The sequence below is a fragment of the Neovison vison genome, chromosome 12 (assembly GCF_020171115.1).
Source record: "Neovison vison isolate M4711 chromosome 12, ASM_NN_V1, whole genome shotgun sequence".
NCBI classification, from domain to species: Eukaryota; Metazoa; Chordata; class Mammalia; order Carnivora; family Mustelidae; genus Neogale; species Neogale vison.
In genome coordinates this window covers 128,904,152-128,931,044 of record NC_058102.1, presented here as the reverse complement: position 1 = coordinate 128,931,044, position 26,893 = coordinate 128,904,152, and the positions used below count along the sequence as shown (strand labels likewise).

The 26,893-nt window shown below is 37.2% G+C and overlaps 1 protein-coding gene and 1 pseudogene across 8 annotated transcripts in view; one reads left to right on the top strand and one right to left on the bottom strand.

Annotated features, from left to right (window-relative positions):
* Nucleotides 1-26,893, bottom strand: part of MLLT10 (MLLT10 histone lysine methyltransferase DOT1L cofactor) — a 242,504-nt gene that overhangs the window by 70,398 nt on the left and 145,213 nt on the right. For all 8 annotated transcript variants that reach the window (XM_044228868.1, XM_044228871.1, XM_044228872.1 and 5 more), the window contains 2 exons: nt 25,513-25,608; nt 936-1,188 (listed from right to left, as the gene is read on the bottom strand). In XM_044228868.1, coding sequence (XP_044084803.1) covers nt 936-1,188; nt 25,513-25,608 — 349 coding nt within the window. The remainder of the gene's footprint in view (nt 1-935; nt 1,189-25,512; nt 25,609-26,893) is intronic.
* LOC122892285 lies at nt 9,926-18,790 on the top strand (annotated as a pseudogene).

Genomic DNA, 26,893 nt, shown 5'->3' with positions numbered 1-26,893 from the left:
AAATTAAAGGAAAGAAAAAAAAGACAATTTTTCCCCCTCATTTATTCCTAGGGGGCAAAAAAATGGGGGGAAGAGGCATTTATTGTATACTTTACTAATATATTTATCTCCCACAGTTTTTAACATTTATATTTCTTAAAATATTTATGTTCAAGTTAAAAACACAAAAATAATACCTAGAACAGGGCTAAATGGATTATAAAGCGCTAGCTGAGTTATTCCGTTTTCCATAAAATTGGGTTGCTATATAAAATATGGCATGCCTAGTTAATTCTGAATTTTAGTTAAACAACAGGTTATTTTTTTCAGTATAAATATGTCCCATGCATTTATCTAGAACATACTTATACTGAAAAATAATTTGTTGTTAAACTGAAATTCAAAATTAAATGGGCATCTTGCTATAGCAGCCTTACCAAAAGATATGTAAGCTTAGTCAAATTCTACTTTAAACTTCAAGTTTTATAACAAATGCATTAATAATCAACAACTATTACTTACTGAGAACTATTTATATTCCTACAAATTACCCACTACTGGTTTACTTACTAAGAATATATGATTTAACTGTTTTAGTGTTTAATTAGGACAGGTAAATGATAACAATTCATTAAAAAGAAAGACTGTTCTATAGAGCAGAAAGGAAAACTCCAGCTTTTATTGTTTTTTTCTCCCCAAACTTAAACTTTATTCCACATCTATTTAGACATTAAAATTACAGTTCAGCTTTGGAAGCACATGTCATAACATAAAAGGTCCCAAGAACATTTTAACAAGGAACACTTATCTTTGAAGTAATCTTACTACAGCAACTAATTATAAAATAATCTCCAATGATCCATCAGTTATAAATAAAAAATAAATTCTTTTACAAAACTTAACTGCTATGATCATCACAAGAACACTTATTTTAACTAAAACATCATAATTAATACCTTGCTGGAAAGGACTAGCTGCTGACACAGTCGTTCCTGGATTTCTTCCACCAGGCTTTCTTCCCCTTTGACCTGAGCTGTGAGCTGAAGATTTCTTCCCTTTGCCCTCTGACCCTCTAGCCTCTGAAACATCTTTTCCACTAGTTGTGTGCGCAGAGACTTCTTGGAAGTTTGCATTTGTAAATCGAGCTGCAGTATCTTCCAAGCGCTTCAATGATCCAGAAATAGAGTTGCTGCTAGTGCTTGTATAAGTCTAACATTTTCATTGAGAAAGGAAGTTGAAAAAGAATTGATTAGATTCTGGCGGGGGGAGGGGCATATTAATAATAATAATTACAACACTTGTAAGAAAAACATATGAAAGTTTCAATTGCTAAAAGTGAATCCACCTAAGAAAATCATTTAAAAAAATTATGAGTCTATTGCAAATACCTTTAAACTGCAGCAATTAGTAAAAGTACTTATTAGTCATAGTTACTCAGCAACACATAGTAAGTAGTAATGAAGGAACGTGTTTCTCAAGCAACATAATTTCCAACAAGAAAAAACTACTTCCTAGTCATAAAATTAAAATCAGCTTTAATGTTCAGCACAAAAGGCAACAATGAGAGAGAAAAAAGGTGCTACAAATTCATTAGAGGACTATATCCATGAGAATATAAGCACAGGTCAGAGCAAGAATTTTTAAAATTCAGGCGAAGTCTGCTTTTCAAAACGGTAAAGACTAAACCCTTTAAAACCAGAAATCAATTTCTTCCAAGTATTAAGATGAAAGAACAGTTACACTTGCAGTTTAAGATTTTAAAAAATTAGAAATATTATTATTCCCTACAGATTCTCAGTCATCCCCTTGATCCAGATATGTTAGAGGAAAATGCAAAATAAAGATCTGTTTAAACAATTAGTTTCCAGTTCTTAATAATCATTTTGAGACAAAGTGTATGCAAATAATGGTAAATTAAATGACTATGAAACTGTGAAAATGTGTTTTAACGGATGTGCATTAATCAACGTGCTTCAAAATAAAAGGCTTATAAGGTCCACTGGGTCAGAGATTTTTGCAGCCCTAAATTTCTGCTGAATAAATAAAGGAGTATTTTTCTGATACATCTATCTAAAATCTCTGATGAAATACAAATTTAAAAATCTGAAAATAAACAAATAAAACTGAAATTTCCACACATAACCACCACTTAATACAAACCATCAGATAAAGATGGAAAATGAGAAAGGAATGATAAAATCAGGTTTCAAAATGGCTAGCATTTTTAGCAAAATCAATGTTCAGAATGAGAAGTGAAAGAAGACTTCAAATGTTTTGAAAACCAAATACTCATTACTATTACTTCTGCTACTTGGCCCCCATATCATCCCCCTCTCACATCACTTCACTGCCAAACAGATTCTAATCATCAAATACGATAGACAGACATTATCTCATAAAAAGCGAATGACTAGTCCCATAAGCAAGAAGCCACAAAAGAGAACAAAGTTCTCAAAGAAAGTTTTAGGAGAAAACCAATAACATTTAAGCTGCTTAAACTTTGTGAATTACTTTAGAAGCAGGAACATTTTCCATGCTGGGCAAGTCACTTTGGAAACCATACCACTTCACTTTTCAAGTATTTCTTTCTAATAACTCGAGTTGAACCTGAGGTTCTCCATCCCACTCACATACAAGTAAAGTCTGAAAGTCATCTGGGGCGCCTGGGTGGCGCAGGTGGTTAAGCACTCCACTCCTGGTTTCAGCTCAGGTCTAGAGATCAAGCCCGGTCTTGGGCTCCATGTTCAGCATGGAGTCTGCTTGAGATGTTCTCTCCCTTTCCCTGCCCCTCACATGTGTGTGCACACACATCAACATGCTCTCTCTCTCTGTCTCTAATATAAATAAATAAATCTTTAAAATAAATAAGTCAGTCATCTAAAGAGAACACAGGATGTTCTTCATTCAGGTACTCTGTCCATATATCAAAAAAGTAAAGAAGAAAAAACTAGGTGGAGAACAACACAGAAATATACTATCCATTTCCACATACCAATCTAAATTGGGGTTGGTCAGTTTTCCCATTCCTTGCTTATCCCTGAAATATAAGTATGTCTATAAATCCAATGAAAATATGGCGTATGGAAGAAAAGGTATTACAAAGAAAGGAAAGAATGAAAATTAAGCAAATTTCAGTGTCAAAGTCATTATTAAGACCACAGCATTTTATTTTTTACAAACTTAGACATCTTCTAAGTTCAAAAGCTATCAAAGATGTCTTAACAAGAAAAAATAAAGCTTTAGTTTAAGATTCTAACAAGTTCTTTTAAAAAATTATACCTAACAACAAGGGGGAAAAGTCTATATGGTTTTACTGGGAAAGAGACCTCCAACCTTTAGTCCACCTCTTTTTAAGTTAATTTTAAGAGTATCTGTTCCCTAACATGCTGTTTAGATAATATAGAATTGTGGAATTCCATTACAAAAATAAGTCAAAATCAAGAGGTGGAATAACATAAAAGGAGAGGGTAGAGGGGAGGAGCTGAAAGCGACACAATAATGCCTTAAATCTGCTCTTTCCTCCATTTCACATGAGCATCTCACTGCTCTGGGACCAATTCTAGTGCTTAAAAATATACATTTTCCATGTAAATTAACCCATAAAATACAAACTAACTACTTCATTTGGTACTTGATTGAATAGAGTCTTTTCCCCCCTTTTCCGCTAGAGATAAAAACTGCATATTGGTCATATTGAGAGTCTCTGAGGAAATGTATATATACTCTGGTTTATGTTGTGATTTACAGGCAACTTAATGAATCTTTTAAAATAAGTATTTAGAATACGTATGATTTCTGTTGTGTGGCTACCGACAATTATTAGTCCTCAGGTAAGATGCAATGTCAATATACCTGCAAAGTAACATTCTCTGGAGCAAAAATACACCCAACTTCAAAAAATTTTAAATCAGGGGCGCCTGGGTGGCTCAGTGGGTTAAGCCGCTGCCTTCAGCTCAGGTCATGATCTCAGGGTCCTGGGATCAAGCACTCCATCGGGGCTCTCTGCTCAGCAGGGAGCCTGCTTCCCCCTCTCTCTCTGCCTACCTGTAATTTCTGTCAAATAAATAAATAAATAAATAAAAATTTAAAAAAATGTTTAAATCAGACTCAGAATTCACAATGACTCTGTAATACGCTAAGCAAAGAAATAGATCTTTTCAGAAGTATGGCTGCCTTAGATTATTCTACAAAAGCTCTGTAATCCACATTCAGCAGAAAGAGGCAAAGGGAAAAGAAACAACCAACAGCTGAATCTTGTACCAGCATGATGAAATATAATAATGCCGGCTAGAATGTTTTTTAAATTATGTAATAGTCAAGTGTCTCCTAAAAGCCCTTTTTTTTTTTTTTAACTCAGCCTACTCTCAAAAATGAAGCACAGAAGGAATGAAGATTTTAAAAGGGAATTTGGGGAGGGAGATCAGTGAGTGAGCTGTGGGACAATGTCAAGCAGCCTAATTTACATGTTATTGGAATACCCAAAGGAAAGTAGGATAGGAGGGAAAAAATGTAAGAAACAAGAGCAGAAAAAAGCTACAAAATTGGATGAAAACAATAAACCTACCAATCAACCCCAAGCACAAGAAACATGAAAAAAAAATCCATGAATACACATCACTATCAAACTGCTTACCATTAAAATCCATCAATAAAGAGAAAATAATACAAGCAGCCAGGGAGTTTAAAAAAAAATGCCTTATATGTTAAGACCCTAGGATCAAGGCCTGAGCCAAAGGCAGATGCTTGCCTTATATGTTAAGAAACAAAGATAAAAATGGAAACATTTCTCATGGAAACAATGCAAGTTAGAAAATGAGAAGACAAAGAGAAACAAACTATTAAACTAGAATTCTATACTGAGCTAAAATATCTTTCAAAAGCAAAGGCAAAATAAGAGTTGACCCGTAAACAACACCAGTTTTAACTATATGGCTTCATTTATACATAGCTTTTTTCAATAAATACAGAATACCAATGTAAATGTATTTTCTTTTCCCTATGATTCTTTTTAAAGATTTTATTTATTTATTTGACAGAGGCAAACACAGAGAGAGAGGGAACACAAGCACTGGGAGCAGGAAAGGGAGAAGTAGGCTTCCCGCTGAGCAAGGAGCCCGAAATGGGGCTCAATCCCAGGACCCTGGGATCATGACCTGAGCTGAAGGGAGCCGCTTAACATCTGAGCCACCCAGGTGCCCCTCCCTGTGATTTTCTTATTAATATTTTTTCTCTAGCTTATTTTATTGTAAGAACACAGTATATTATATAGATAGATAGATTGATCTGTCTATATATATCATGCAAAGTACATGTTAAAGGACTATTTATCAGTAAAACTTCCAGGTCAACCATAGACTCTTAGAAGTTAAGTTTTTGGTGAGTCAAAAATTATGTGCTGGGACGCCTAGGTGGCTCAGTTGGTTAAGCATCTGCCTTTGGCTCGGGTCACTATCCCAGGCTCCTGGGATTGAGCTCTGTATCAGGCTCCTTGCTCAGAGGAGAATCTACTTCTCCCTCTGCCTCCTACTCCCCCTGCTTATGCGCTTGTTCGTGCTCTCTCTCTAACAAATAAATAAATAAAATCATTTTAAAAATTATATGCAGATTTTTTTTTTACTGTGCAGTGGTCCTAACCCCCACACTCTTCGAAGGTCAACTATAATTGCCATTCAGATAAAAAAGCTGAAAGAACTAACAAAGAACAAGCTGAAAGAACCAACAAAGCAACACTACAATAAATGCTGAAGGTTGTCTTCTAGGCAAAAGGAAACAACAAAGGAAATGTGGATCTAAACTAATTAGGAACACCAGAAAAAGTAATTGCATGGGTAAATATAAGACTTTCAAGTTATTTAATCTCTTTATAAGACAACTGCTGACTTAGACCAAACTGGTAACAACTGCAAGGTTTATAAAATAAGTAAAAATCTAAAATATGACAAAAATAGCACAAACCCCAAAAACTTGGGAGTGCAAGTATGTAAACTGCTGAATTGTATATTCTTACATGTGAAATGGCATAATATCATTTCAAGGCAGATGCTGATAAGCTAAAAGATATGTATGCCATGGATCCCACAGCAATCAATAAAATAAGAGAATTATTACTATCCAGTAAAATGAAATAATAAAAAAATTTAATGAAAAAGAAAAAAAAGATGAAATAGGCAAGAAAAAGGATCAGCAGATGATAGATTTGAAGGCAACAAAACCAATAATCATATTATAAGTAAATTACCTAAATACCTCAGTGAAAGGCAGAGACTGGAATACTGAAAAAAGAAACTCAAGACTACACGCTGCCTGGACGCCTCGGTAGCTCAGTCAGTCAAGCATCTGCCTTCAGCTCAGGTCATGATCCCAGCACCCTGGGATCAAGTTCCACACTGGGCTCCTTGTTCTGCAGAAGCCTGCTTCTCCTTCTGCTTCTGCCTCTACCTCTTTCTCTCTGCCTCTCATGAATAAATAAAATCTTAAAAAAAAAAAAAAAAAGACTATATGCTGCAAAAAGAAGTCCATTTTAAATATAAAGACACAGATATTAAAACTGTAAGTGTGGGAAAGAAAATATCAATCTAACACTAATTAAAACAAAGCTGAATTCAAAATATTAGTATCAAGCAAAATAAATTTCAAAACAAGAAATATGGCCAGAATAAAGAAACCTATTAGTCAAGAAGATATAAAAATCCAAAAACACTTTTGCACCTAATAAGAGACCTTCCAAATAAAACTGACCAAACAGAGAAAATAGGGAAAACTACGAAATTCATAACTACAATAAGAGAGATCTAAATCCTCTTCTCAAGGGGTGCCTGGGTGGCACAATGGGTTAATCCTCTGCCTTCGGCTCAGGTCATGATCTCAGAGTCCTAAGATCGAGCCCTGCATCGGGCTCTCTGCTCGGCAGGGAGCCTACTTCCTCCTCTCTCTCTCTGCCTGCCTCTCTGCCTACTTGTGATCTCTGTCTGTCAAATAAATAAATAAAATCTTTTAAAAAAAATCCTCTTCTCAATAACTGAACAAGTACAGAGAAAAAATACATGTATAAAAATAAGCATATAGAGACCTTAAACAGTATAAATCAACTTGACCTAACTTCCATTTACATTTTAACTCCATATAACAGGAGCAGTGTGAATATACATTGTTTTCAGAGACATACAGAGAATTAAACAAGATAATCCATGTTCTCTATCATTTTTTTAAACTCAAAAAAACTTAAAAGAAATTTTATAACACAAAGATATTAAACTGAAATCAGTGACAAGAAGCTATATGAAAAGTCCCCAAATGTTTCAAAAGTAAATAATACACACTTCTAAGTAATCAAGTAATGGATCAAAGAGAAATGAAAAGGAAACCACAAGATATTTGTTCAAATAAAAACAAAAATACAATGTATCAAAATTTGGAAGTGGCGCTTAGAACAAAGTGTAGCATTAAATGCCTATGTTAACACTCTGGGACTCTGGTCCACCATGTAGAAAACTTCGAAGAGATGAGAAAAGGTGAGGGGGGAGGGAAGTGGTGGGAAGTGGATAAGAAAACAGAGATGCAACGTTTGAAGGAAGAGTAACTACAAATGTCCCAAATTAGTGTCAGAAACCATACCCCAAATGCAGGAAGCTCTGAGAATACCAAATAAGACAAATGTCAAAACAAAAAACCACACCAAGGCGTATCATATTTAAACTGCACAAAATCAAAAATATAAGATGAAATCTTCAAAGAAGTCGGAAGGGAAAAAAGCCTTACCTATAAAGTAGCAAATACCTACATCTGACTTCTCCTCAGAAATAATGCAAGCAAGAAGAGAGTAATGTGAAATATTTAAAGTTTTGAGAAGAAAGAAAAAGAACTAGCATTCTATACACTGCAAAATTATCCTTCAAATGTGAAAAACACAGACTCTCAGATAAATAAAAATTGAGGGGATTTGTTGCTAATAGGTCGACCTTACCAGAAATGTGAAAAGAAGTTCTTCAGAGAGAAGGAAATTATACAGGTCGCAAACATGGATTTGGATAAGGAAAAGTATCAGAGAATGAATCAATGAAGGTAAAGTAAAAACTCTTGACTTTTTCTTACTTAATGTAACAATGTTCAAAATGATAGCAACGGCAGCAACATCTTCCTAGGAACATCGCCAAAGGCAAGGGAAGCAAGGGCAAAAATGAACTATTGGGATTTTATCAAGATCAAAAGCTTTTGCACAGCAAAGGAAACAGTTAATAAAACCAAAAGACAACTGACAGAATGGGAGAAGATATTCACAAACGACATATCAGATAAAGGACTAGTGTCCAAAATCTATAAAGAACTTAGCAAACTCAACACCCAAAGAACAAATAATCCAATCAAAAAAGGGCAGAGGATGGGTGCCTGGGTGGCTCAGTGGGTTAAGCCGCTGCCTTCGGCTCAGGTCATGATCCCAGGGTCCTGGGATCGAGTCCTGCATCAGGCTCTCTGCTCAGCAGGGATCCTGCTTCCCTCTCGCTCTCTGCCTGCCTCTCTGTCTACTTGTGATCTCTCTCTCTGTCAAATAAATAAATAAAATCTTTAAAACAAAAAAAACAAAAAAAAGAAAAGAAATGGGCAGAGGACATGAACAGACATTTCTGCAAAGAAGACATCCAGAAGGCCAACAGACACATGAAAAAGTGCTCCATATCACTCGGCATCAGGGAAATACAAATCAAAACCACAATGAGATATCACCTCACACCAGTCAGAATGGCTAAAATTAACAAGTCAGGAAATGACAGATGCTGGCAAGGATGGGGAGAAAGGGGAACCCTCCTACACTGTTGGTGGGAATGCAAGCTGGTGCAACCACTCTGGAAAACAGCACGGAGATTCCTCAAAATGTTGAAAATAGAACTGCCCTATGACCCAGCAATTGCACTACTGGGTATTTACCCTAAAGATACAAACGTAGTGATCCGAAGGGGCACGTGCACCCGAATGTTTATAGCACCAATGTCCACAATAGCCAAACTATGGAAAGAACCTAGATGTCCATCAACAGATGAATGGATCAAGAAGATGTGGTATATATACACAATGGAATACTATGCAGCCATCAAAAGAAGTGAAATCTTGCCATTTGCGACAACGTGGATGGAACTAGAGAGTATCATGCTTAGCGAAATAAGTCAAGTGGAGAAAGACAACTATCATATGATCTCCCTGATATAAGGAAGTGGTGGTGCAACATGGGGGCTTAAGGGGGTAGGAGAAGAATAAATGAAACAAGATGGGATTGGGAGGGAGACAAACCATAAGTGACTCTTACTCTCACAAAACAAACTGAGGGTTGCTGGGGGGAGGGGGGTTGGGAGAAGGGGGGTTGGGTTGTAGACATTGGGGAGGGTATGTGCTATGGTGAGTGCTGTGAAGTGTGTAGACCTGGCAATTCACAGACCTGTACCCCTGGGGATAAAAATATATTATATGTTTATAAAAAATAAAAAATAAAAAAAATGATAGCAACAATATATCTGATTATACAGGCTTACACATATATATGCTTATGTATGCTTCTATATAAATGAAATGAATGACAGCACTGACAGAAAAGATGGGAGGAATTAGGATTATTTTGTCATTGTAAGGTACTTGTACTATCATGAAGTGGGATAATACTATTTATTAGTATGCATTTGTATGTATTTATTATATGCATATACTATAACTAACTTGGGTTAGGTATAAATATATACTGCACAAAATAGGGCAACTATAAAAAAGGTATAACTGATATGTTAAAAAATAAGAGAAAATGGAATCATTTTTAAAAAACCTCAATTAAAACCCTTAGAGAGAGACTTGCCTCTCCCCTTCCACCACCACCACCAGGAGCCCCAGAAGTTGTACTTGCTGAGTTGCTTTCCCTCTCCCACATTATTTTGTGCTCTTCCCTTTCCAACTAGAGCCTGGCTGAATGGCTCCTGCAAGGAAGGGTGGCAAGGAGAAGGGCTGTTCTGCCACCAACAAGGTAGGCACCAGAGAATATACCATCAATATTCATAAGCATATCCAGAGAGTGGGTTTTAAGAAGCTGCCCCTCACGAACTCAAAGAGATCCAGAAATTTGCCATAAAGGGGATGGGAACTCCAGAAGTGTGCACTGACACCAGGCTCAACCAAGCTGTTAGGACAATGGAATAAGGAATGTTCTATACTGTATCGGTGTGCAGTTGTTCAGAAAACCTAACAAGGATTGAGATTTACCAAACAAGTTCTATATACCTTGATTACCTAGGTACTGGTCACCACTTTCAAAAATCTAGAGAGGGCGCCGGGGTGGCTCAGTTGCTTAAGCGACTGCCTTTGGCCCAGGCCATGATCCTGGAGTCCCGGGATCAAGTCCCACATTGCACGCCCTGCTCAGCTGGGAGGTCTGCTTCTCCCTTTGACCCTCCCCTCCTCATGTTTTCTCTCTCTCTCAAATAAATAAAATCTTAAAAAAAAAAAAAAAAAGTGGATGAGAACTAATCAATGACTGAAAGTATAAAACTGAAAACAAAACAAAGCCAAAAACAAAAAACCCAAGAAGTAGAAAACATTTGGAAGACAAAAACAGAAACAAAGATAAAAAGCAACAAACAGGAAACAGAAACAAATTTGGTAGATGGTAACCTCACTGTATCAATTGTGACCTTGAGCTAAATGGTCTAAATATACCAATTAAAAGAACTGTTAATGGATCAAAAGCAAAACTCATCTATAGGTTGTCTATAAGAAACACTTTAAATAGGAAAACACATATTGACTAAGAATCAATGAATGGAGTAAGATACACCATGACAGCAGTAATCAAAACAAGTGAGAATAGGTAATTAACTTCAGACAAAGCAGACTTCAGAGCAAGGAATTTTTTCAGGAAAAGGAGTGACACTGCATAATATAAAGGTGTCGATAATACAAATTCTTAACACAGCAATCCTTAATGTGTATGTGCCTAACACCAGAGGATCAAAATATGTGAGGCAAAAACTAAGAACTGCAAGGAGAAAAAAGAGGAATCTCCTCTTAGATACAGAAGTTTTAATACTCTTTCAGAAATGCACATATCCCCCAGGCAGAATATTAGTAAGGATGTAATTAAAGTAAACACCACCACTGGGCCTCTGCCTTCAGCTCAGGTCATGGTCGCAAGGTCCTGGGATCAAGGCCCAAATCCAGCTCTCTCTCAGAGGGGAGCCTGCTTCCCCTTCTCTCTCTGCCTGCCTCTCTGTCTACTTGTGATCTCTCTCTCTCTCTCTGTCAAATGAATAAATAAAATCTCTTAAAAAAATAAAGTAAACACCACCATTAATCAACTGGATATAAATGATAGCTATAGACTATTCAATGTCAGCACAATATATATTCTCCTGAAGCTCTCATGAAACATTCATCAACATACACTATACTTGATGCCATAAACACACCTCAACAAATCTAAAAAGAAGAGAGATCATATAATTACGCTCTCAAACCAAAATGAAATTAAAGTAGAAATCAAAATCCCAGAATGCAACACTGCACTTCTACATAACATAAATCAAAGAAAGCTTAAGAAAAATATTATTAACTAAAATATTATTAACTAAATGACAATGAAAATACAACCTAAAATTTGTGGGATGCAGCAAAAGCAGTGCTTAATGTCCTTAAAGATGCAGTGAATATTTATTTATCAGAAAAGAAGAAAGACCTTCAATCAATACTCTGAGTTTCCTCTTCAGGAAACAAAAAGCAAATTAAATTAAAAAATAATGAAAACTAAAGCAGAAATCTACAGAACAAAACCAACAGATACACAAGTGGGTTCTTTGAAAAGATGGATAAAACTGATAAACCTCTGGCCAGTACAATTAGAAAAGTGAGACAGAACACAAATTGCTAATACCAGAAATGAAAGAGGGGACATCACCATAGATCCCACAGACATTAAAAGAATCATCACGGAGGGGTGCCTGGGTGGCTCAGTGGGTTGAAGCCTCTGCCCTCAGCTCAGGTCATGATCTCAGGGTCCTGGAATTGAGCCCCACATCGGGCTCTCTGCTCAACAGGGAACCTGCTTCCCTTCCTCTGTCTCTCTGCCTGCCTCTCTGCCTACTTGTGATCTCTGTCTGTCAAATAATTTTTTTTTTAAGTCTTTGAAAAATTAAAAAAGAAAAAAAGAATCATCAAGGAATATTATCCATAACTCTATGCCCGCAAATTCGATAACCTAGATGAAATGCACCAACTCTTGAAAGATACAAGCTGCCAAACTCACATAAGTAGAATTAGACAATGTGAATAGGCCTGTATCTATTTAAAAATGGGGGAGAGAGGTATACCTGCATGGCACAGTTGGTTGAGCATCTGACTATTGGTTTCAGCTAAGATTGTGATCTCATATGGGGTTGAGCCCCATGTCAGGCTCTGCGCAGAGTGTGGAGTCTGCTTGAGTTTCCCTCTCCCTCTCCTCTGCTCCACTCAACCCCATATGCATGCTCACGCACTCTCTAATAAATAAATAAATAAATAAATCTTTTAGAAATATTTGAGGGGGAGCCTGGCTGGCTCTTGATCTCTGGATTGGAAGTTCAAGCCCCATTCTGGGTGTAGAGATTACTTAAAAATAAAATCTTTAAAAAAAAAAATTTTGGTTAGATCATCCCCAAAACAAAAAGCACCAGGCTCATATGGGTTCACTGGTAAATTCTACCACATATTGAAGGAAGAAATTATACCAATTTTCTACCATCTTGTTCAGAAGATATAAGCTGAGGTAATACCTCCTACTTCATGCCAGGAGGCCAATATTGCTCTAACACCAAAACAGACAAAGAGATTACAAGAAAGAAAACAACAGAACATCTCTCAATAAATAGATGAAATCATCTATAAAATAGTAGCAAATCAAATCCAACAATCTATAAGAATTATATACCACAAGCAAGTGGGATTTATCCCAGGAATGTAAGGTTGGGGATAAATGCAACATTTAAAAATCAATTAATGAAAAAAAAATTAATTAATATAACCCACCACAGATTGACAAGATAAAGACAAAAAATCATATGTCCTATCAAGAGTTACAAAGAAAGCATCTAGGGTGCCTAAAAGACTCAGATGGTTCAGTGTCTAACTCTGATTTCAGCTCAGATCATGTTTTCAGTTGGGCTCTGACTCAGCACGGAGTCTATTTGGGATTTTTCTCTCTCCCTCTCCTTCTGCCCCTCGCCCCACTTGCATTCCCTCTAAATAAAGCTCTTTTAAAAGATTTTATTTATTTGACAGAGAGAGAAATCACAAGTAGGCAGGGGAGGGGGGGAGAGCAGAGAGCCCAATGTGCGGCTTGATCCCAGGACCCTGAGGCTCATGACCTGAGCTGAAGGCAGAGGCTTAACCCACTGAGCCACTCAGCACCTAATAAATTAATTAAATTCTTTAAAAAAAAAAAAAAGCACTTAACAAAGGGTAACACCCATTCAAAATAAAAACTCTCAGCAAACCAGGAATAAAAGGAGAAAAAGGAGAACTTCCTAAACTTGGTAAAAAATATATATACAAAAAGCTAACATCATGCTTAATGGTGAGGAACTAGGTTTCCCACTAATATCAGGAGCAAAGCAAGGAGGACTCCTCTCTCACCACTGCATTTCAACATCATACTGGAAGTCCTAGTTTACATAAAAAGACAAGAAAAGGAAATAAAATATACAGTGGGAAGAAGAAAACCAAAGTGTCTTTTTTCAGAAAGGACGGTGATTGTCTACATACAAAGTTCAAAATTACTAACCAAAAACCTCTTGGAAGTAATAAGTGATTGTGTAAAAACTGCAGAAAACGTTAATATAAAAAAGAAAAACTGTTGGCTCAGTTAAGCATCTGACTCTTCATTTTGGCTCAGGTCATGATCTCAGGCTTGTGAGATCAACCCCCATGGACATGGAGCCTGCTTAAGAATCTCTCCATGGCGCCTGGGTGGCTCAGTGGGTTAAAGCCTCTGCCTTCGGCTCAGGTCATGATCCCAGGATTCTGGGATCGAGCCCCGAATCGGGCTCTCTGCTCTGCAGGGAGTCTGATTCCTCCTCTCTCTCCTGCCTTGCCTCTCAGCCTACTTGTGATCTCTGTCAAATAAATAAATAAAATCTCTTTAAAAAAAAAAAAAAAAAGAACCTCTTTCCCTTTCCCTCTGTCACCTTCTGTCAAGAAAGAGAAAAACTGCTTTCATATACTAACAGGGAACAAGTGGAATTTTACATTAAAAACACAGTATTATTTACAACACCACCTCTGAAAATTAAAGTTTAAATCTAACAAAATATGTATAAGGTTAAGGTCTATATGAGAAAAAGAACAAAACTTCTATGAACAAAACCAAAGAACTAAATAAATGAAGATATATCCCAATTTCACAGCAAAACTTAATACTGTCAAGATGTCAGTTCCTCCCCAATTGATCTGCAGATTCAATACAATCTCTTTTTTAAAAATATCTACTTATTTATTTGAGAGAGGGAGAGCGCATGTGCGTTTTGGGGCGCATGTGTGGGCATATGCCCACCAGCAGGGGCTGGGCAAACGAAGAGAGAATCCGGAAGCAGACTGGAGGCTCAGCACAGAGTCCTATGTGTGACTCAATCATGGGACCTGAGCTGAAATCAGCTGACCACTCAACTGAATAAGCCACCAGACATCCTGAGATTCAGTACAATTTCAATCAAAATTCCAGCAAATTACTTGTGGGTACTGACAAACTAATTCTAAAGCATATATATGAAAAGGCAAAAGAAAGAATAGCCAACACAGTATTAAAGGTCAAGAAAAAAGTTTAAGGGACGCCTGGGTGGCTCAGTTGGTTGGACGACTGCCTTCGGCTCAGGGCGTGATCCTGGAGTCCCGGGATCGAGTCCCACATCGGGCTCCCAGCTCCATGGGGAGTCTGCTTCGCTCTCTGACCTTCTCCTCGCTCATGCTCTCTCTCACTGTCTCTCTCTCTCAAATAAATAAATAAAAATTTAAAAAAAAAAAAAAAAGAAACTGTTAAAAAAAAAAAAAAGAAAAAAGTTTAAGTACTGACATTACTCGATTTCAGACTTCCTTTAAAGCTATAGTATATAAGACAGAGTAGTGCCATTGAAAGAATAAAAAGATCAATGGAACTGATAATAGAGTTCAGAAACAGACCCACATAAATACAATCAATTGATCTTTTAAAAAGTTTCATTTATTTATTTTAGAGAGAAAGAAAAAGCAGCAGTAGGAGGGACAGAGGGTAAGAGAAGACTTCCCCACTGAGTTAAGGAGCCCACCTCAGAGTTTGATTCCAGGACCCTGAGATCACACCTTGAGCTGAAATCAAGAGTTGGCCACTTATCAACTGAGCCACCCAGGTGTCTCAACTGATTTTTAACAAAGGTGCAAAAGAAACATAATGGCACTAAGACAGACTTTTCAATAAAGAGTACCAGAACTGAATAGCCATATGCAAAAAATTAATCTAGACACAAGCTTATTTACAGCCTTCACAAGAATTAACTCAAAACAGATCACAGATTTAAATGTAAAATACAAAACTATAAATCTCCTAGAACATGGGAGAAAATAAGGATAATCTTGGGTTTGGCAATGATTTTCAGATATAACACCAAAAGCACAATCCATGAAAGAGAGAATTGGTAAGCTGAACTTAACTAAAATTAAAAACTTCTGCTCTGGGACGCCTGGGTGGCGCAGTTGGTTGGGACGACTGCCTTTGGCTCAGGGCGTGATCCTGGAGTCCCGGGATCGAGTCCCACATCAGGCTCCCAGCTCCATGGGGAGTCTGCTTCGCTCTCTGACCTTCTCCTCGCTCATGCTCTCTCTCACTGTCTCTCTCAAATAAATAAATAAAATCTTTAAAAAAATAAAAAAATAAAAACTTCTGCTCTGTGAAAGACATAGTCAAGAAAATAAAAAGATAAGCTACAGGTTGCTAGAAAATATTTGAAAAGGACATAGCTGACATTTTCCACAATAACTACGACAAATAATACTAACATTTGTATGGAACCACAAAATACCCCAAATACCCAAAGCAATATTTAAAAAGAACAACAAAGCTGGAAGTATCTCAAATCCAGATCTCAGTTATCTACTACAAAGCTGTTGCAATCAAAACACTATGGTACTGGTACAAAACCAGACACACATAGAACAGAACAGAGAACGCAGAAATAAACCCATGCCTCCATTGTCAATTAATCTATGACAAAGGAGGCAAGAATATACAATGGGGAAAAGACAGTTGCTTCAATAAGTGGTGCTGAAGGGGCACATGGGTGGCACCTTAGGGGCACCTAAGCAGCTGCCTTAGGCTCAGGTCAAGAAGCCAGGGTGGTCCTGGGATCAAGACGTAGGCTTCTCTCGCTCTGTGCTCAGCGGGAAGTCAGCTTCTCCGGCTCCCTTTGCCCCTCCCCCACTCGTGCTGGCATGTACTCTCAACTAAATAAAATCTAAATAAATTAATTAATAAATTAATGGTGCTGAAACTGGATGGCTACATTCAAAAGGATGAAACTGGACCACTTTCTTACACCACACACAAAAAGAAACTCAACATGGATTAAAGACCTAAATGTGAGACCTGAAACCAGAAAATTCCTTAAAGAAAATATAGGTTACAGAAACATTTTTCTAGGTATATCTCCTCAGGCAGGGAAAATAAAAGCAAAAATAAACTACTGGGGCTTCATCGAAAATAAAAAGCTTTTGAACAGAAAAGGAAATAATTAACAAAACACAAAGGTAACCTATTGTGGGGCGCCTGGATGGCCCAGTCATTAAGTGCCTGCCTTTGGCTCAGGTCATGATCCCAGAGCCCTGGGATCCAGCCCTGCATCAGGCTCCCTGCTTGGCAGGAAGCCTGCTTCTCCCTTTCTCACTCCCCCTGCTTATGTTCCCTCTCTCACTGTCTCTCTCTCTCTGTCGAACAAATAAATAAATAAAATCTTAAAAAAAAAAAAAAAGAGTACACTTACCATGATGAGCACTGAATAATGTATAGAACTGTCAGATTACTATTAAGAAACAAAAAAGGTAACCTACTGCATTAGAGCATATCTGTCAATGATATATCTGAAAAGGGGTTAATATCCAAAATATATAAAGACGTTATACAACTCAACACCAACAAAAAAGGTGACTGGAAAATGGACAGAGGATCTGAATAAACATTTTTCCAAAGATGACATATACAGATAGCCAACAGACACATGAAAAGATGCCAAACGTCACTAATCAGAAACAGTGAGATACAGTGAGATACCACCTCATACCTATCAGAATGGCTAGAATCAAAAGAACAAGAAATAACAAGTGTTGGCAAAGATGTGGAAAACAAAGAATCTTTGGGCACTGCTGGTGGGAATGTTAAATTGTTCTAATCACAGTGGAAAATAGTATGGAAATTCCCAAAAAATTAAAAGCAGAATTCAGAAGAAAACAAGATAACCTTATTTACATATAATAAAAAGTTCTTTATTTCTCAAAAAAAATTAAAAATAGAAATACCACATGATCCAATAATTCCATGACCAGGTAGTGGGATTCAAAAAGATACACGCACATCCTTTGCTTATACCAGCTTTATTTATAAGAGCCAAGATATGGAAGCAACCCAAGTGGCCACTGATAGATTAATAAAGAAGATGTGTTACATACACACACGGAATGGAAAGGAATACACAATGGAATATTATGCAGCCACATAAAAGGACAAGAACTTGCCATTTACAACAACATAGATAAACCTACAGGATATTATTACACTAAGTGAAATTAAGTCAAACATCTCCTTATGTGTAAAATCTAAAAAATAAATGAATAAGCAAGCAAAAAGCAAAATCAGACCTATAAATAAAGAGAACAAACCAATGGTTGCTAAAGAGGAGGGACATGGGGGTAAAAGCAAAATGGGTAAAGGGGAGTAGGAGATACAGTCTTCCAGTTATGGAAAGAATAAGTTATGGGAATTAAAAGATACAGCAGAGGGAATATAGTGAAAAAAGCCAGCCAGAAAGGGTACAATACTGTAAGATTCCAACTATATGACATTTCAAAAAAGGTGAAAGTATGACACAGTCAAAAGATCAGTGGCTGCAAGGGGCTGGAGGGTGGGAGGGATGAACAGCTGGAAAACAGAGGACATTTCGGGCAGTGATTTTCTGTATGATACTATCATGGTGGATACATGTCATTATACATGTATCCAAACCACAGAACACACACCACCACGACAATGAAGTTTGGGTGATAATTATGTATCAGTGTAGGTTCACTGATAGTAACAAACTTAACACTTTGTTGAGAGGTGTTGATAATAGGGGAGGTTAGATATGTGTGGGAATAGGGGATATATGGGTTATCTCCCTTTCAATTTTGCTGTGAATCTGAAACTGCTCTAAAAAATATAATGTCTTAAGATGTTTTAAAAAAAGACATGGAGGAAACTTTAAAGCATATTACTATTAAAGAAGTCAATCTGAATAAGCTACAAACTGTATGATTCCAACTATATACAACATTCTAGAAAAGGTGAAACTATGGAGATAGTAAAAAGATTAGTGATTGCTGGGCTTGACAGGAAGGGGGAATAAACGGGCAGAACACAGAGAATTTTCAGGGTAGTGAAACTATTCTACAGGACACCATAACATTAAATTAAAAACCCACTGAATACAACCTTATAACACCAAGAGTGAACCCCAATGTCAACTATGGACTTTGGGCAATAATGGTGTTTCAGTGTAGGTTCATAGCCGGGCGCAGTGGCGCGCGCCTGTAGTCCCAGCTACTCGGGAGGCTGAGGCAGGAGGATCGCTTGAGCCCAGGAGTTCTGGGCTGTAGTGCGGTATGCCTTTCGGGTGTCCGCACTAAGTTCGGCATCAATATGGTGACCTCCCGGGAGCGGGGGACCACCAGGTTGCCTAAGGAGGGGTGAACCGGCCCAGGTCGGAAACAGAGCAGGTCAAAACTCCCATGCTGATCAGTGTAGGTTCATAGCTTGTAATAAATGTACCACTCTGACAATGGTACTAGAGGGTACACTGGAAATCTCTGTACCTTCCATTCAATTTTGCTGCAAATCTAACTGCTCTAAAAAATAAAGATTAGCAGTTGCCAGAGGCAAGGGAGGAGTGCGGAGTGGGGAAAAAAATGGATAAACTGGTTTTGTTTTGGTTTAAGTTCACATAAGCTGCATTTTAAAAAAATAAATAAGAGCTAGTTGTCTGCCACTCGACTGCCAAACAAAATTTCCCCACCCACACAGCACTTAAATTTACTCATTTATCTATTCCTTCTTTAATTTTTGTGTGTGGGAACTTCTTTTGGGTGTTCACTTCCTAAAAATGGAAATGCACAAATTTACTTACAAATTTTCAAAGTTGAGTATATATGAAAATGTCAGTGCAAAACATGTATTATTTGTAGGTTCTAAACTAGAAAGTACGATTCCATTCTAGTGAACAGCTAACACCTCTAAAACTTCATTTTAAATTTTATTAATTTTTTTTAAACTGCCTATCTTATTAAAAAGAAAAGGCCTCAAATAAATTCGGTCATCTCATACCTTAAAAAATTAGAAAAAGAAGAATGGAGTAAACCAAGAAGTGGGAAGGAAAAAAAATCAGAGCAGAAAAACTAAAACTACTGAAAACTAAAATACAAAATAATAAGATCCAACAGAGAAAATCAATGAATACAAAAGGTAAAAATTTAAGATCAATAAAATTCAAAACCTCTAGCAAGCCTAGACTAGAAAAGAAAAAAAGATACAAATTGTCAAAGGTACCTCAAGAATAGATAACCTAAACAGTCCTCTAGCTATTAAGGAAATGGATTATAGTTTGAAAACTTTCCCAAGAAAAACTCTATGCCCAAATGGCTTTAAAAGTAAATCCTACCGGACATGAAGAAATAATACCAAATCTAGACAAAATTTTCCAGAAAACTGAACAAAACTGAACATCTGGCAACTTAATCTGAGGCCAGCAATTATTTTTGCAAACAAATCCAAAGACATTCTAAGAAAAGAAAACTACATGGGTGCCCAGGTGGCTCAGTCAGTTAAGCCTCTGACTCTTGACTTCAGCTCAGATCATAATCTCAGGGTGGTGAAATCAAGCCCTTGTTAGGGCTCTGTGCTTGTCATGGAGTCTGCCTGAGATTCTCTCTCTCTCCCTCTGTCTCTGCCCATCCCCAGACTCACACATGTGGACTCTCTTTCTCTCTCAAAACAAATAAATGACATCTTAAAGAAAAAAAAAAAAGAAAGAAAGAAAGAAAAAATATAGGCCAAGATCCCTCATGAATACAGATGCAAAAATTCCTTTAAATTTCAAAAAACCAAATTCAATAATATTTAAAAATGGTAATGTATCAAGGCTGGGATTTATCCCAGGAATACAAGTTTGGCTTAACCGGGCGGCGGTGGGGGGGTGGGGGGGGAGGAAATATCAGTCAATGTACTTCACCATATTAACAGATTAAAAAAGAAAAATAATAACTATAATATCAATCTATCAAAATATGTAGAAAAATTATTTGACAAAATCTAATATCCATGGCTGATAAAAAACTCTCAGCAAACTAGGAGTAGAAAGATACTTCCTAAACATCATATATAATGTTAAAGGATTACTTTCCCCCAGGGCACCTATGTGGTTCAGTTGGTTAAATGTGGGATTCTTAATTTCAGCTCAGGTCATAATCTCAGGGTCATGAGACTGAGCCCTCTCATGGAGCTCCAAGATTCTCTCCCTCTGCCCTTCCCTCTGCTCATGTTCTCCCTATCTCTAAAATAAATAAAATCTTAAAAAAAATTTTTTTCAAAGTAATTGTACAAAGCAAACATGCTCACTCTCACCACTTAAATATTTAACAATATAATAAGAAATAAGGGGCAGATGAGAAAGGATAAAGTACAATTATCTTATTTGTAGTTGCCATGATCATATGGGAAAATCCCACGGGATCAGTTAAGCTACTGGAAATAAAATTTCAGCAAGTTTGCAAGATACCAGATAAACATAAAAAAATTTAAGAATGTATTTCTATGTACTAGTAAGGAACAATCAGAAATTGACCTTTTAAAGAAAGATCATAATAGTATCAAAAAACATCAAATATTCAGGATTGGAGCTGGAAAAAGATGTACAAAACCTGCACACTTGCTGCTAAGATAAAGAAATAAATGAAGAGATGTATTCTTTTCATGAATCAGAAGACTCAATATTGTTAAGACACCAATTCTCCCTCAATATGATTTGTAAACTCAATGCAGTTTAAATCAAAATACAGGCAGTTTTATTTCTACAACCTGACAATTTGATTCTAAAATTCACATAAAAACAGAACAATTCTATGTTGATAGCCATAATGACTCTGAAAGAGAAGAATTAAGTGAGAAGATGGATCCTACCTGACCTAACTGGTTATTATAAAGCTACAGTAATCAAGATAGTGTAGTATTAAATGTAAAAGCAGATAAACAGATCAATGGAGAACTGATACATACATGGTCAAATGGGTTTCAACAAATGTAGGTAAAAGCAATTCAGTGGAGAAAGGACAGTCTGTCCCATATGTGGGCCTAGAAAAACCAGTTATCTATATAATTCAATAGATAAGTCATTCAATAAGTGGACTTAGATGTGTAACTCATATATGCAAAATTTAACACAAAATGGATTACAGGCCTAAATGTGAAACATAAAAAATATAAAATTTACAGAAGAAAACATATTTTAAAATGTATATACTGAACATGTAATTAACATGGGGGTCATGGGTTCAGGTCCCACACTGGGCTCCATGTTAGACATGAAGTCTACCTTAAAAACAAAAGTCTGTTTAAGTCACTAAGTGGGAAAAATACTTGCAAAAATAATGTATCTGATAAAGGACTTGTATCCAGAACACATAATGGCTCACAAAATGCAGTATTAAGAAAACAAACAAGGCAGGGATGCCTGGGTGGCTCAGTTGGTTAAGCGTCTGCCTTCGGCTTAGGTCATGATCCCAGGGCCCTGGGATCAAGTTCCACATCGGGCTCCCTGCTCAGCGGAAAGCCTGCTTCTCCCTCTCCCCCTGCCTGCTGCTCCCCTGCTTATTGTGCTTGATCTCTTGACAAATAAATAAAATCTTAAAAAAAAAAAAACACACAAGCCAATAAAAAAGGGCAAGTAGTGGATAGATCTGAGCAGACCTTCACCAAAGAAAATAAAGAATGTCAAACATGCGCATGGAAAGGTGTTCAACATAAAGCAGTCATTAAAGAAATGCAGACTGAAACCACAATGAGAAACTACAGCATTCACACTCAGAACTGTAAAATTACAATGACTGAGCATTCCAAGTGTTGCAGACAATGTAGAGGACAAGGAACTCTGGTACACTACCAAAAGAATCATCAAATGGTACAACTATTTTGGAAAATAGTGGAATATTGTCTTTAAAAATTAGGATGTACTTACCATGTGACCTAGTTATTCCATTCCTGGGTATTTATGCAAGAAAAATATGTCTGTAAAAAGATTTGTATAATGTTTCCAGTAGCTTTATTTGTAAGAGTCAAACTGGAAAACAATCTGAACGTCCATCAATTGCTGAATGGATAATCAGAGTTATGTCCACGTATTACAAAGTAGTCAGCAATAAAAAGAAATAAGCTACTGATACACACAACACAGATGAATATCAAAATACTTACACTGAGTGAAAGGAGTCAGATAAAAAAGTGTACATACTGTATGTTTCCCGTTTTTAACATTCTAGAAAGCTCAAACTAGAACTTTCAGGTCATCTTATGACTCAACATGACAGCTAGTCCTCATACTATCATGACATGGTTGACTTTTCTTTCTTTAACTTGGCTTCCAGCATATTCACATCCTCTTGGTTTACATCCAAATCTTGACCTCTTCTTCTCAATCTTGTTTACTGGTTTCCCCTTTTCTTTCCCCACTGCCAGCCCTAGGGCTTCCTAAGACCTCTTATCCTCCCTACCTACACTCGTCTCTCCACTGGCACCCACTCTTATGGCTTAAAGTAAACTCTATAGACAGACAACTCCCAAATTTATGTCCAAAGTCTGGACCTCTTTCCCAAATGCCAGACTATGCATGCCACTGGCTAATTAACATTTCTACTTGGATGTCTAATAAATATCTTAACCCTAATGTAGGCAGAAGAGCCTGCCAAGATGTCCACATTCTAATCCCTGAAACGTGAATCCCTGAAATGTGTTATGTTACATGGCAAAGGGCCTTTGCTAATGTGACTAAGGTTACACACTTCAAAAAAGAAAATTATCCCAGATAATTATCCCAGATTTTTCAAGCAGGCCCAATCTAATCTCATGAACCCTTGAAGAGAACTTTCTCTGGCCAGAAGCATAAGAGATGCAATAGAAGAAAGATCCCAAGGGTGGAAAGGATTCAACAAGCCACTGCTGGCTCTGAAATGGAAAGGCACCTGTGCAAGGACTGAAAAGAGCCTCTGGAACTGAAGGGCAGACCCCAGTTGAGAGCCAGAAAGGAAATGGGCATAAATCTAACCACCTGAATGAGCTTAGAAGCACTTGCTCCGGGACGCCTGGGTGGCGCAGTTGGTTGAACGACTGCCTCCGGCTCGGGGCGTGATCCTGGAGTCCCGGGATCGAGTCCCACATCAGGCTCCCAGCTCCATGGGGAGTCTGCTTCGCTCTCTGACCTTCTCCTCGCTCATTCTCTCTCTCACTGTCTCTCTCTCTCTCAAATAAATAAAATAAAATCTTTAAAAAAAAAAAAAAAAAAAAAAAAAGAAGCACTTGCTCCTATGGCCAGGTGAGAACCCAGGGCATCCAACCCCTTGATTTCACCTTTGAGAGACCCAGCGTAATCACCTGAGCCCACCCAGTCTTCTGGCTTACAGAACAAGAACATAGTAAGCTTATATATTTTTTTAAAGTGTTAAATTTGTTCCAACAGCAGGAGAATACAAGTACCATATCCAAAACTGAATTCTTCATCTTGCCCTCAACTTACCATACCCACAGCCTTTACCATCTTTGTTAACAGCAATTCCATCCCTTCTAGTTACTGGCCCAATACCCTTGGACTCTTCTTTGGATTCTCTCTCTCTCTCTCATCTTCTTTATGAGAAAGCTACTTTTAAATATACTCAGAATCTGATTACCTCTCACCACCTCCACTGTTCACACCATCTCTCTCTGCATTACTGTAATTATCTCCTAATGGCCTCCCTACTTGCATCCTTGACTCTCTACAGTCTATCTGCAATGAAGAGCCAGAGATCCTTATGGTACCTAAGAGAGATCATATTACATCTCGGTTCAAAACACCAATGGCTCACTTTTCATTCAAACTAAAAAACCAAGCCTTTCCACTGGCTTACAGAACCCTACATGAATGGCCCCTTGCCCAGCCTCCTACTGTACTTCCACCTCACTCCTGCTACCTGTGTCGCCACTGTCTTTCCCTGTCTCCATTTATTTTCATATTAGGTATATAATAATAATCTTATTAATATTTAACACTTACTATAATAACTATAATACTTCCTATGAAACAGATTTTATTATGACTGCTTTGCCTATACTATCTCGCTCAATTCCAATAATTATTTCCCCCACTTTACAGAAGATGAAACTGAGTTACAAAGAGGTTAATTAACCTAACAGCTCTTTCAGTAAGTGGTGAAGCCAGAATTCAAAATCACAGGTGGACAAAACCCACTCTACAACCCAAATTCTTTTTTATTTGAACACTGTGTTTTATTTTATTTATTTTTATTTTTCCTAAAATATTTCATTTACTTATTTGTCAGAGAGAGAGAGAGAGAAAGAGCAAGCACGCAAGCAGGCACAGTGGCAGGCAGAGGCAGAGAGAGAAGCAGGCTCCCGGCTGAGTAAGGAACCCAATGCAGGACTTAATCCCAGGGCCCTGGGATCACGACCTGGGCCAAAGGCAGCAGCTTAACCAACTGAGCCACCCAGTCGTCCCTACAGCCCAAAGCTTAATCTCAATGATGCCCTCCCCAAGCGGTTAAGCTTACTTAATTATTTTTCAAAAACAAGTACAGAATAAACAGAAAGTAGGATAAAGGACTAAGAAATAGGAATCCTGGGACACCTGGGTGGCTCAGTTGGTTAAGCGCTGCCTTCGGCTCAGGTCATGATCCCAGCGTCCTGGGATCGAGTCCCACATCGGGCTCCTTGCTCAGCAGGGAGCCTGCTTCTCCCTCTGCCTCTAGCCTGCCACTCTGTCTGCCTGTGCTTGTGCTCTGTATCTCTCTCTCTCTCTCTCTCTAACAAATAAATTAAAAATCTTTAAAAAAAAAAAAAGAAAAAAAAGAAATAGGAATCCTAAAGTGCTTAATGTAGGGTTAAAGAGGTAGGAAAAGTTAAAGGGAACCAGGACCCTGGGAATAAGAACATTTCTTAAAGGTAAAAACCAGCACACAACTAGTTCTTATATAAAACAAAATATGGCACTTAAAACTTACTTTCTCTGTGGTAACAGTCAAAGAAGGAACCAATGCAGGTGACGGTTCTGGTTGCTTCTTATGTTTCTGTTTGTGTTTGTCCTTTTCTTTATATTTCTAGAAATGAATAGAAATAAGATCCAATTTAAATATAAATTATAACCATATATGTACAATAAAGATGAGTTTCTTCCATAATTCTGTTTAGTAATTCAAAATGTTAATGAATACTTGTCAAAAAATAAAAAGATGACTTCTGCTGATTGTGCTTTATTATTTTATAAACAATACTAGTAATATGACATTACTAGTGTTAAGTTAAAGTGAATTCAACATACTCTTAACCAACCTAAAATTATATATAAACAACTAAAGCCCATAATCATTTGCTACATTTATATCTGGCAAACTGTATTTTCTTCTTGTTAAAGACACCAAATACTTCTGTGTACATTTTATGAACTGCACTTTAAAATTTAAATAGCTGTCTGACATGCAGTATCACATTAGAACAGGGTTAGATTCTGTATCACTATACATTAAATTCTATGGCCACAAACTAGAAACTCAGGCAATAAATTCTTTCCTAGGTTAACTGGGAAAATGAATGAATTGGGGGATCTGGGTGGCTCAGTCTGTTAGGAATCTGACTTTTGATTTTGGCTCAGGTCATGATCTCGGAATCATTAGATTGAGCCCAGAGTCAGGCTCTGTGCTCCGTGGAGAGTCTACCTAAAATTTCCCTTCCTCTCCCTCTGCCCTTGCTCACTTACATGTGTGCTCTTTTCTCTCTCTTTTTCCAAACATAAATAAATAAATAAATCTTTTTAAAAGGAAATGAGTGAATCCATTTAACATCTAACAAAAAATAGATACTCTGAAGTTGTGGTGTGCTACTTTCACTCTGAAGTACTAAAACTGATGAACTGAATATAAGAAAGAATTAAATTAATTACAAGTTAATTACATATTAGGAGCCAACTTTATTTAACGACAAAAAATTTTAACCAAATTTTTTTCAATTGTTTGAATCGGTATGCAAGAATCAGTATTGGGTGTGAAATTTACTATCATTTAAAGAGTTACATTTTAATTGCAACAGATTTTAATAATGATCCACCAATCATGCCTCTGTTTCTTTGTACTAGGATGTCACTGCTCCTTCCATCATAAGATGTCCTCTTCTCCACACACATAAACCTGGGTTAGTTTTGTGACTTGCTTTAGCCAAGAGAATACGGCACAGTGATGTACAAGTTCAGGAGCTCAAGGCTTTAAAAAATCTTAAATGGCTTCCACCTTTGCCCTTTGGAGTCCAGCCACCATGTAAATAATGAGTTCATATTCTCTGACAGAGAAGCCAAGTAGACAATGAGACCCTATGGAGAAGAACTGAAGTACC